The sequence below is a fragment of the Anas platyrhynchos genome, chromosome 5 (genome assembly GCF_047663525.1).
Source record: "Anas platyrhynchos isolate ZD024472 breed Pekin duck chromosome 5, IASCAAS_PekinDuck_T2T, whole genome shotgun sequence".
Classification (NCBI taxonomy): Eukaryota; Metazoa; Chordata; class Aves; order Anseriformes; family Anatidae; genus Anas; species Anas platyrhynchos.
In genome coordinates, this window is record NC_092591.1 from 52,624,470 (window position 1) to 52,637,041 (window position 12,572).

At 47.2% G+C, this 12,572-nt stretch overlaps 1 protein-coding gene across 4 annotated transcripts in view; it reads left to right on the forward strand.

Moving 5' to 3' along the window:
• CD82 (CD82 molecule) overlaps window positions 1-12,069 on the forward strand; it is a 31,924-nt gene extending 19,855 nt beyond the window's left edge. For all 4 annotated transcript variants that reach the window (XM_027458168.3, XM_027458169.3, XM_013103909.5 and 1 more), the window contains exons 4-9: window positions 534-658; window positions 1,480-1,554; window positions 7,040-7,144; window positions 8,963-9,148; window positions 9,393-9,476; window positions 10,029-12,069. In XM_027458168.3, coding sequence (XP_027313969.1) covers window positions 534-658; window positions 1,480-1,554; window positions 7,040-7,144; window positions 8,963-9,148; window positions 9,393-9,476; window positions 10,029-10,106 — 653 coding nt within the window. In that variant the 3' untranslated portion in view covers window positions 10,107-12,069. The remainder of the gene's footprint in view (window positions 1-533; window positions 659-1,479; window positions 1,555-7,039; window positions 7,145-8,962; window positions 9,149-9,392; window positions 9,477-10,028) is intronic.
• Window positions 12,070-12,572: the final 503 nt, after the last annotated feature.

Here is a 12,572-nt window from a genome sequence, read left to right on the forward strand (position 1 = left end):
AGAAAAAGTTCTCTGACCAACCCAGATGTAGAAGCTTTTTTCCTTTGTTTCTTACAGTACCAAATGCTGGTACTGTCAGTCCTCTCCTCTCAACATACATGAAATAACATTTTATCAGCTATGTCTAGGTAATATTTTGTGTGAGAGAGCACAGTCATTCCAGACAATAGCAGGAGACAGCTAAAGGATGTGTAAAAGTAGAGAATTTGGGTGTGATCCTTGTTTAGATCCTGGAATTAACATCTATTTGCAGGGGTCATACAGAGGTTATGAAATGAGTGCACTTGTTTGGAGTTACCCTGAGTCCTCCAGGATATAAGATAATGGAGACTTGCAGGTTGACTTTGAAAGTCTTTCGTCAACAAAAGACACACAGAAGCTGCCTTCTGTCTGAATGTCCAACAAGCCTCCATGCAGCATCTTCGTAGAAGACGACAGACTATTATGTGAATATAGAGGCAATTCTCTAGATGATGGCAGATGTTATATTTGTCAGTAATTATTTTTTTTTTTCCCTGTCCTGACCTTTACAGAGACTTCATCTCCCTCCCTGAAGAATGGCGCATACGTCCTCATCGGTGTTGGGGCTCTCACCATGCTGATGGGCTTCCTGGGCTGTCTTGGAGCTGTCAATGAAATCCGATGTCTCTTGGCTCTGGTGAGAGAATTCGTGTCTCTTAGATACTTCTTTCTAGATCACCCTTTGAAATCTTTCCGGCGTATTGTTGGATTGTAGTCTGGGGCTCAGGTCTCCCTGGGGACAGTACTTCTGCCAGGTCAGCTCAGAGCCAATTCTTTATCTGTGTAAGTTAAATTCTTGACAGCCAACCCTCTCCAGCAGCAGTTCTGCTTCTGTGGAAAGTGCAGGAGTTGAGAAAGGCTTAACCAGGAACACCCTGTGTGTTATGACCTTTTTCCAAATGCTTCATCTATATGAAATTTTCTCTCTGTGAGGGATGAGGTGCAACCTAGCTTCATAACCCTCAGCCTGCTAATTGGCTCCTGCTTATTTGGAGCACATACATATGTGAAGCTTGGTATGGCCACGCCGTGTGTCCTGGCGTTGGGAATGTCTCAGTGTTCAGTGGTTGTTGAGGCCTGGAGGGGACAGATCTCAAACAGGAGAGGTCACAGTGGACTGGTAATGGAGCTGGGGGTGGGAAAGGGAGTCCCAGCTGGAATGACAGATGCAGACTCTGCTCATGAGCCCTCTGCCTCCTGAAGTCTTGCTGTTGTTGGCCTGATGGGAGAAGTGCTGAAGCGCACAGGCCTCATGAATTGTAGCTTCTCTTTGTACTTGTCCTTAAGCCTTTCACAGGGGAGAGAATTTCTGACAGCAAAGCTTGCCTGAAGGCATTGAAAAACATTGGCTAGCTGTACCTTTCAGTGAGATCTCGTATACAGAAAAAGTTGTGTTGTTACGTGCAGGCTTCCTAAAGGCTGATTGATAATGGTCCTCTCTTCTCTTTTTGTTTCCAGTACTTCACTTGCCTCATGGTGATCCTCATAACTCAGGTGGCTGCTGGGCTGGTTATCTACTTCCAGAAAGAAGTGGTGAGTGTTTCTTACCGTGTGTGTTTTCCTTGGTCTTGGTCTGAGGGGAACAAGAGACACCCGGAAATTCCCTCATCCAAACTCAAATGTGCTGTTAGCAGGCATAACTGGAACTGAACTCCCAGCTCCTGGTGTACCCCCAGTCTCCTCGCTGCTAGGGCAGCATGAGAAGCTGAGTAGTCCTTGGCCCTGTGTGAGCACTGCTCCGCTCAGACACAGCGGTGTGTTAGCAGCAGTGTTCTCATCCTCAATCCAGAGCACAACTTTCTTTCTAGTAGCTGTTATGGTGCTGACTCTGTCCCAGCTGAAATCAGGACATTCCCCAAGAGCAAGCATGCTAAAACTGTGGTGTCCCTGCTGGCTTCTGTCCTGGTGTGCAGGTTTCTGGTACCAGTTCTGGGTGACCCTGTCCTTTGCCACATGGCTGTGTATCCATAACCCAGTGATGCTGAGCTTTCTTCTCCCAAGCCAACCTCTCTGCTGGTGTTCACGGGCAGGGGGTGGTAGAGGAAGTTACAGATGGGGCTGGGAAGTGGAAGGTGCTGCCCCGGTGTAGCTGATGTGAGCTTTGTGCAAGCGGCTGTGGTAGCTGTGAGGGGCTGTTGGCTGGGTTCCTTGCCTAGAGGGGTGCAAATATAGCTCGCTTTTTGGGCTGGCTAGAGCTGGAGGAGAAACCAAAACGCTGTCTATCTGCTGTGGAAAGTTCAGCTTCGAACAAGCTGCTGACTTGCAACAGCTCTGACTAATGTAGAGGAGGAGGCGTGGGGACGGGCATTCCCCTGCAGCTGGGGAAATGTGACTTCCCAGACTACGAGGTTCTGTACCTTCCTCAGTATTTCTCCTCCAGCTGTTACTTTAGGAAATTCCATTTTTTCAGCTGTAACTCTTTGTTTGTGCCTCACTCAGACCAGGGAGAGAATGAAAGCACTGAGGGTTGTTGTGCCCAGCCCTTAGACCAGCGTGGCTGAGACCATCGCTTGTCCAGATCCAGCAGAACACAATTTATGGAAAGCGAACACAATTTATGGAAAAGCTCTTCTACAGCCCTTGTGTTTCAGGGATCCTCTGAAGCACCTGCCTGAAACACAAAGAAAAACTGTTTCAGGAAGGTCTCGGCCAAAACCTCTCACACTGGTTTGTGGCCACGCTTCGGTGATGCTATGTGTGTTGCTCTGCTTCACTTGTTATACATCATCGCAGGGCCGCACAGAGCACTGTGAAGTAGACTGAAAACTGCTCAGGATCTAATCCCTTGGTGCCCATTGTGTTCTTCGTGTTTATTTCTTCATTCTGACTTCAGGAAGTTGGCTAGATAGAAAACAAGGCATAGTAAGAGTTGAGGAAAGAATCCTGGATCCAGACTGCAGCGAGGTGATGATGCTCCTCTCCTTGTTGCTGAAGGCTTTATTTCTCCTACCGGAGGAGAGGAGATGACTGCTTATTCCTCCCTACCTGCTCTCTTTTGATTAATAGCTACTTGCACAGATTCACTTGCTTGCCTATCTCCCTGGCCTTACAACAGGATCGATGTTTTTGTTGAAACATTGGTTTACTTTCAGCATGCAAATCCTTCCCCACCCTTGACATATGAAAATATGCTGGAATAGAGTTAGTGTAAGTGTAAGAGGCTGAGTCTCTGACGGGAAGGCTGCTGTTGGGCCTCCCTTTGGGGCATGGCTGTAGGAATGCCCCATCAGACTGGAATTGCCCAGTGCTGGGAGGATGTTGAAGGAATACCCGTTTCCCTACATCCCTTAGCTACTGAAACTTTGTGGTGGGGTGGGTTTTTTTAAGGTTAAAGGTGATAGTAATGTCACAAGTTTTACCAGTGGTGTGGCATTCCCTGGGGATCACACCCCTCTGGACCTGTGAGAGCCTGGGCAAGATCCCTCTGGCCTAGTTCATGTGGCTCTCTGCAGTGCGGCTCTGAATGCTTTGAGCAAAAGAGAGCAGTGGTGGCCTTTTGGGAATTGCCCTACTTGCTAGCTATTGTTTGGAGCAAACAGCCTTGCTGGGGGCTGCAGAGTGTGCATTAGCTTCAGGACCTGCAGGGACTTGGGGGTGAGGGCCCCCTCCTGGTTTTTGAGCCTGTTTTTGCTTTCAGGCTAGATGCTAATAAATGTGCTGGGGAAAGGATCTTGCTTGAGTCTCAGAGGGATGGGATGGATGATGGATGCTCTCTGACAGTGGAAGAAGCATGCATGATTCATTTTGTGATGAAGGCTGCAAGCAAAGACCCATGCTCTTGCCTCTGGCACTCAGTTTTTCTCCCTCTCCAGTCAGCCCATGGGAAATGAAGACTGACAAACCCTGCTGCTTTCTGGATTTCCCTGGCTTTCGTGTCCAGGCTTTGGACTACCCTGCAGTGTGGTGGTGGGGTTATTCCTTCTGGCTCTGGCCACAGGTGGCAACTCTTTGGAGCAGTCATGCTCAGTGCAGCGCTGTGCCCTTAATGGGTGAAGACAGGAGAGGTGCTGAAAGCCTGCTGAGGCTCAGCATGCCTTTCTAGCCTGCTGTGTTTTGTTTCCCTGTGCTGAGTGCAGGGCGTTCAGCTGCAGGTGCCTGCTTCCCCCTTGGGCTGCTGTGCCAGCTAAACCTGCCAACAAGCTGTCTTTGTCTGTGCTCTTCAGACCTGTGCCGTTGTTTGCGTAATAACCCCCCCTTTCTCCAATTACTTTCCAAAACACCTAAGAATCCCTGTCTGTCTTTCATTTCAATGCCTCAGCTTTTGAAGCCAGAGCTGTTTGTAAGACTCCTTGCCTATGCTTGTGTAAGAGTGTAGGAAGAGCAGAGATGCAGCTTCCTACACAGCTGTGCTTGGGGATGTCGAACTCAGGCCCCGTGTCTGCTTGTGGCATGGCCCTGGGATGGAGAACAGAGGCTCTGCTTGGGATCCTGGCAGGAGTGACCCTTGGCTCCATCTGGTCTAACACCAAACAGGCCAGTGGGCTGTGGGATGGTATCCGCACCTCTCCTTGCCTCCCTCCCGACGTGCAGGGCAGAGGTGAGGGTAGGAACGCAGAGCTCCGTAGCTGCTGAGGCTTACGGCAGCAGCCGAGGCCAATCTCATTAGTAGGAACCAGGTCAGGCTGCCTTGATTTGAAGGGAAGGAAAAGGGGAAGCTAAGTAATTAAAAGAGGAAGAGTCAGACATCATGAGAAGGAAGGTCACGCAGCTCCCATCTGTCTGGCCTGACGTAGCTGATCCCCGTGAGCTGTGCCCAAGTCTCCCAGGAAGAACTGCTGGTGTAGCAAGTGAGCAAGCGACGGCCTGAAGCTTCCCTCTAACAGCAGGCACTGCTTTCTGTTACTGGCTGGGGTTTGCCGTAGTCATCTGCAGTGCTTAGCAGCAGGAGGAAAGAGGAAAACCTTTTACGCTGGCCTGAAGTATACTGAAGCACTACAGACAACAAGGTAACACGCAGGGGTGGAAGCATCCCAGTGCTTGGGCTGATATAACTGTGTCCCATCCCTCAAGACATCTAATGATGCTTCTGTCCAGTCACTTGTGATCTGGGATAGTCCTTAACAGCAGCAGCTGTGTTAGCTGTCCCCTGTGTACAGGGTGGTCGAGAAGAGCTCCAGAGTGAGGTGGGAAGAAGAAGGTTGAGGAGCCTGCTGGGTGGTAGCTTGCACCCCCCATCAAGCTGAGGGGTGCTGTAAATCTCTCTGGAATAAAGTATGGGGGTGAAGGAGTGATTTTGTGATTAGACTGTTAGCGGGCAGTTTAGGCAGATGTAGTACTTTCTGTCTCAAGACAGAAGCAGCAGCTGTAGGAGTCTGGGGAGAGGTAGATCAACACCTTGTGAAAAAGGGAAGTTTCCACCAGCTGTGTCAGAAAACCCAGATGCACACACACAGCAGCTGAGTGACTCAGAGCTTCCCCGAGAGGCAACAAAGGGCCTCGGCTGTACGGGAGACAAACTGCAGTGGCTGAGATCCTACATCAGGCTCGTTTGCAGCACAAGGTTAGAAATATGTTGCCCCTGAGTCCACAGGGCAGCGCTGTCCTTCACCTTGCACTGATCCTTCTGTCTTACCCGTGGCAGGCAGCAGTTGTTCAGCCTCTGTCCTACCAGGATAACCATACTTCGTTCTGTTTCCCTATTGCTCATCGGGTTCGTAGCCCTTCTCTGTGCCTGCACGAGGACTTAGCAAAGCTGCTGTCTCAGCTTCCCTTCAGGACTGAGACTGTGTACCTATATCCCCTTATTTGTACTTGTTACTTGGTAGCAGCTGGCTTTTTTTAAATATTAGTGACTCAAGCTGCATATAACACTTAGGAAGAAATGCAGTTTGTGCTTTGTATACTTGTTCTACTATTTTCCTCTTTCTCTTATGGAAGGATTTTCCTGATGCATACTAGACCACCTGTTTCTGTTCTCTGACTCTATCACTGAAGCCTGTGGGTTGGGTGTTTTTTTTTTTTCACCTTTTTTTGTGGTCACCGTGAATCCCAAGCTTTTTGTGGGAGTTTTTCAGTTGTCTTCCATACACTGTAACATTTATTTGCCAATGACTTCATGGCTTTGCTTTCCTGTGAGAAAAATTTACTTCCCTTTCTATTCCGGTTTTAAGGGGTTGTATGATTGCTGAGTCTGATGCCTGAACTTTGTGCATCAGAAGTACTTCTTAACACTATAAAAAATGTAATGTGTTAGTCAGAACAGGAAGGAGTTTATTCCAAGCTTCAACTTCTGAGGAACAAGAGTAGCAGTCTCTCATCCGCTCAATAAACCTGAAGTAATTGATTGGCGGAGGAAATGGGACTTTGAATTAACTCACTTTCTCCAGAACAACTTCCCTCTTACGCAGCAGCAAGGCCATACATCATTGAAAGCTGGGGTGGATTTGTTGTGTTTACTTCTGCCTGGAAAAAAATTCTCAGCAAGAAATACCATCTGGTCACCATAGTGGGATTTTTATCTTGGTAAACCCATTTTGTATTTCATCTTGTTGATCACATTTATCACCTGTTCTCAAAAGTGTAGACAATGCTGCAGAGCAAGATATTTCAAGGTCAGTCTGGGGGATTTTCCACTGTCTGGCTGCTTTTCTCCTTATTGTTTATGTGCCAATTACAAACAGCAATAAAATTATTGGGAAATAAGTATCTGTCTTTTTGCTGCAACTTAAAAAATGGAAGTGTGGTAGCCTGAGCACCTATTACTCTCTCCTTCAGATCCTTTGGAAAAGGGCTAAGCAGAAGTTACTGCTCGTTCCACTTCTTTTATAGTGCTTATAATCTCCATCTGCAGTTTGTGTCTTTGCTCTAGCCTCATTCACTGGATCCTAGAGCAAAGCAAAGTGTTCCAACACCATGACTGTGATGAGCCCGTGCTCCTTGCTATGGGAGGGGCAGACACAGTAGGACTAACACAGCTGATCAGGAGGAATGTCATGTACACTTCCCCTCCGCCCCCCAAAAAAAAAAGAGTACAAGGAATTGACTAATCTAACTCTCCTGCCTTTTTTTTCTTTACCAGCTGAGAGATGAGTTGTCCAAAGTAGTTGGAGACCTGATTGTAAACTATGACCCTGAAAATGGTGATGCAAACTTACAAGACGCATGGGACTATGTGCAGAAACAGGTGAGACAAGCTCCAGCAAGGAACGGTAACGTGCTATTTTGCCAGTGCAGCAAATGGCCTTTAAAACTAGGCTGAGGACAGGGAAGCAGGTATTGCAAGAGGCCTGACAGTGATTCTCAGTCCTTTGTCATATGTCATACCTTTCCAGTTCTGTGTGTTTAGGTTACTGGTGCTCACATCTATTCCTCAATGTTAACAACCTCCAAAGGCTGCCCCATAGCCTGTAGTCTATCCATGTTTCTTGGTGGTGAACAGCAACCATCTCCTGTACTACTTAACTCTCTGCTCTACACCCATTAGATGTCTTTAAAAGCTACATTTCTAGCATACTTGACTGCTGGATAGCACAATGGCACGCTGATTTGTCTGATCTATGAAGCTGCCTGTGATAGCTGGTGTCTGCAGACCAGAAAACTGTCTCGCTTGCTAGTGCTAGGTAAGACCTTGAACCACTCCTGCATGCTGGTTGTTAGGACTAGCTAGTATTGACTGCAAAGCCCAATGTGTCTGTTTTATCAAACAGTACACCAACACTTCTGCTTTTCATCTGTAGTGTCTCCAGAATGCCTTAGTCTGCGTGAAAGTCACGGCGCATGCTATTTTTGTAGCAAGTAAAATCCCTAGCTTATTGCTAGGCAAGTCAACAGCACTGGCTGCCTTACTACTTGGTGTGGGTTGCCTGCTTACTCTGACAGCTCCTTTGCAAGTGTCAGCATTTTTGGGAGCTATCCAACTGCCCATGATTCCTGCTTTTAGCATCAGGGTCAGTGCTTGAGCAACTAGGTCAGTGTTGAGCCACACTGGAGTCATGGTAGCTGCTTACTGCCAAACCACAAGTTTGAGAGCTGGCTGGCTGCTGTGGTTAAATACATGACCAGCATGGGACTGATGTGTAATGAGTACAAATAATAGCATTTTCCCTTCCGTTCCTTACTGCAAAACACTGATCTGCAGTACTCCTCCTCCTTGGAGAAAGATTCGTTCATGTTTTATCACTGTACTTGCAGCTTCATGTAGAGGAATCAAGAGAAGGCTGAGCTTACTACAGAGAAAGGATCCTACATTTCTTATGTAGGAGCAGAAGAAAAAAAGTGTTGTGGAGGAGTGGAGTGTTAGAAATCCAGTTCCCCTCATACACCAGAGTTTGCATTTGGAAGGGGCTGGGGGGAGTTGTTCTCTCAACCAGTGACAGGCGTTAAAGTCCAAATCTCTGTGAGGCAGAGGTAGTTCCTTCTGGAGGCTGGATTTTCAACACTTGTTTGGAAACCAGTTGCTAATCCTGACGTGGGTGTTCAGATGTTAGTACCTCCACTCTCCTGTACTTTATATGAGACTCAAACATTACATTTCCCTTCTGAGCAGAGGGTTTTTTCCTTAACTTCCACCTCAAGTTTGATAGCCTCTGCTCTGGATCCCCGTGCTTGCGTGGTGCTACGTGGTTACAGATAAGATCGCAGTCTTCGCTGGACTTCCTGATGTGCTTTCCCCTACAGCACTGCAGTTTTATCACGTGAGGGTATAGGAATGTAAACGTCTCTTCGGATGGAAAACTTTCCTCATCTCGACTTCCAGCCAGTCCCAAACTGCAGCCAGGCGTGTGCAAGCTAGCTGTAGCTCACTGGGGCCTGGCAGCATGTCCACGCCACCGTGTGGTGGCCGGCTGCTGGTGTGTCAGGGTGGGCAAAGCTAACCTGAATGGTACCTTGGAACCAGATGCTGAAAAGTTCTTGCTCTGTGTTTGCCTGCTCCTGTTTCCTGTTTGTTTTCGCATGCAGGGTGTTACCAGTGTGAATTACCAGTGCTCTCTTTGCTTATTAGATCTCCTGCTGTGGCTTGAATGGAGCAGAGGACTGGGAAGATAATAAGATTATTAAAAACCAAAGCATGCCTCTGTATCCCTGCTCCTGCAGTGTCAACGTGAACACTGAAACTACAGGTTTCTGTAAACCAGATAGCCCACAGAACAGCACTGCATCACCTGATGTCTGGCCTGTTCATCAGCAGGTGAGTGAATGTCTGGTGCACGTGAAGCTTTTGCTGAAGTCGCCTTGTCCTTCCTCCTCTGGAACTTATTTTGGAGAATGTTTTTCACTCTAGTGAACAGGGTGACAAATTTCTACTGGGAGATTTGGTATAGCACGTAACTGGGATAATCTCTGCATGCATGAGAAGAGATGTGTTACAGATCTTTACTCCTGAAATACTTGGATTCCTGCTTCTTTCCCCTGTGACCATACTTTCTCCATAGGGTTGCATGGATGGGGTATGGAAGTGGTTGAAGGACAATCTTGGTATCATACTTGGGGTCTGCACAGGTGTTGCTGTTATAGAGGTAAGTCACTCCCTGATACGTGATCATACCCTCTACTCCTATGCATGTTCTTTCAAAGGCAAACCTATTGTATTTTTTTTAGTAGTAGACACCTGGTTTAATGCAGACAAAACTGCTGTTTTTAATAATAGGCACCTCACTTGATGGCAGTGCAGTTCTAGCTCTTGCTGTTGTCTACCTGGAGCTTTGAACTGTTCCTTGCCTTGATTGGATTAAGCCCTGTCTACTTGTGGTTCCTGCTGCTTTGTTTGGCACTTCTCTCATTCTTCCTGGCTAGGCATGCAGTGAAATGACAAGCACCATCCCACTGGTGAAATCCCACCTTTTGCCATAAAAAGCCCATAACATAGATTCCAGATGAAGGCATGTATTTTTGCAGTAGAATATTTTTGTCATCCACACTATTGCATTTTCCTTGTATGCTGGGTCAACTCTGTTCACCTGAATAAAAGGAAACCCTTGTGTTCTGCTCCCCTGTACCGCCCTTTCTTCCCACCTTATTGTCTTTGTCTGGTTGCTGACTGACTGACCATTCCTTATTACTCGTTCCAGCTGCTGGGGATGATACTGTCCATTTCACTCTGCAAGAGCATACACAGTGAAGACTACACCAAAGTGCCCAAGTCTTGAGTTTGCTGACTCCAGAGCTACGGCACCACAGAGAAAGGAACAAACAGAACATTCCTGCCTCGCACCCAGACTGTCCAACCATTGACCATTATTCCTGTGACATCCTATTTCTGATACCACTCTGCTAAGAACTATTAGAGTTGCAATACAGCCTGATCTTCTGGCAATAGGGCCCTTGGGCTACCTGCATCCTGCCTCTGGATTATTTCTACTTCACGAAGCAGAACTTAACTGTCTCACATCACATGAGACACCTGATTAACCTGAGGGGACAACGCTTTTGCTGCTTGCTCCATGATAAATATCATATTCATATCTCAATTCTACAATCCACTTGGCCTAACATACAGTAACTATTCCTCCTTCCTGTTCTCCCAGTCTTTCCCTTCTCCCCCAGAAGAAATACTTCCCTTTTGTCCCATGAGTCAGGATTGCTGTTGAGATTCCAGTACTTTGGTATCTTTACCTGCTTCACTGGTGCAGTGGTGGTAACTAGTTGTGCTTTATAGGCCTTGTTCCTTGTGATTAACCTGATTCTGCTTCTACTGTGCATCTTCCAACCTAGACTCTCATCTCAGCTATTGAGCACTACCCTCATAATCACTTCTTCTGCGTCTGGAGCCTGCCAAGAGCTCCTCCTTCAGTGGAGCTCTTCCCTTTGAGTGTGACGAGCCACAGGTAGAGAGCCAAGCCAACTTGTTCCTAGTGTGGCCTGGCAGATTGCGGTGGTGGTGCTCAGCTGCTTTTGGAATGGGTCTCCTGGGTTCTGGGTCTGATGCTTACAGTCTCTCCCATCTGCCTCTCTCTTCCTTCCTCCACTTCTAGCACTGCTTTTCTGGCTCCTGTCAGCCTGGAGGCACTTTGGAGAGTGCTGCATGGTGTAGACTCAGCCCCAGGCTGGCTCTGCTAGTTGCATTCTTGGGTTGCCAATTTTTGTAGAGGTTATGGTTAACTGGATTCTTCCCTGTTATGAAGTGTTAACTTTTTTAATAATGAGTATGGAGGGATCTGACTGGATTGCAGGCATTGTATATTGGAGATATCACTGCTACCAGTGTCCAGTTTAGGTTCTGTAGTTTGGATGCAAGGATAAACTGCTTTTATTTTCAGTTGTCCAGTCTTCTGACTCCACTGTGGTCTGGAGCCATGACTGCTAGTGGCTGGCCTTGAGCATAAACACTGCAGCAGAGAGAGAGCTGGTTTCACATTCATGCAGGCTGGGTGGTTTGTGTACTTCTTGCTGCTGGCCGCTGGCAGAAAGGAGTGAACAGCCCAGCCATGGAGTGGTGTAGAGTATAAGAAAGTTAAGAAATGTGAGTGGAAAAACTGCCCCAACCTCTTAAATAAGGGAGCTGGGCAGATATCCTCAGTCCTTGAGGTGGCTTGGGCACAACAGATCTCCTGCAGTTGCATATGCATGCAATAAATACCTTGGCAGCAAGAAGCTGTGAGGGAGAGAAGTGGATGGTCCTTGCCCGAGATGTGATGCGAGGTACGTGGTGAAGAGAGCCTTTGCCTTACAGAAATGGTCCCAGGACAGTCAGCCCTGCTTTTGTCAGGGCTGGGGTTGGTAGTAGTAGCCCTAGCAGCAGCTCAAAGGCATGGCTTCCCTACCCACTCAACTTCCCCTCTGGCAAGAAAGGCCCGTGCAGGGGGACAGAGCCCCAGCAGTGGGTCCCTGCAGTGTCCTTTTGTGGTGACTGGGGAGAGTAGATATGACTGGACAACTGATTTATTTTTTTTGGATGTCTGATAAGGCTTTGCTACTCTGAGACCCCTGCCCTCTCTTGCACAGACCCTTCCAGCTGACCTTTGGCTATAGCAGAAGGCACCTTTCGTAGCAGTAAAGCTTGCTAGCTTCCATAGTATAAAGTCTATTCTCTAACGTGTTTTTATTTGCAAGATTCCTGTTAAGTTACAGATGCCAACGCTGAGCAGCAAGTAAAAAGAAGCCCATGCTGGTTTTTTTTTGTGTTTTTTTTTTGTCTGTTTTTAGCAACATCTTCCGACTGGAAGAAATGCATGTACAGATGTAAAAGTCTAGAGGGTGAATATTTCTGTAATAAAGACTTTGCTAAAAAAAAAAAAAAAAAAAAAAAAAAACTCTACTCTGGCTAAGCCTTGTGCATTGTAGTGGTTTCTCCTTCCTTCCTCTCTGTCCCCTTCTGCTTTACATGCAAATCACTGACACCTTGTTTGTTTCAAGTAGCAAAGGCCCTGCCAAAAAGCAGGAAGTATGTGCCATTACCCTTCTGAGGGCTTCAGAAGTTCTTCTGCAGTCTGTGGGTGAGATTAGTGTGGCCTATGAAAATACTGCCCCTCAGAGGGAGGTGACAATTTTCCTAGCTGTGTGTTCTAGCGTAAACTTTTGCTTTAGAAAACATCTAATTGTGACGCAAGTCCTCTATGTTCAAAAAAAGCAGAGTGAAGTTTGATGAGAATGAAGTGCTGGGGTGCTCCCAGTAA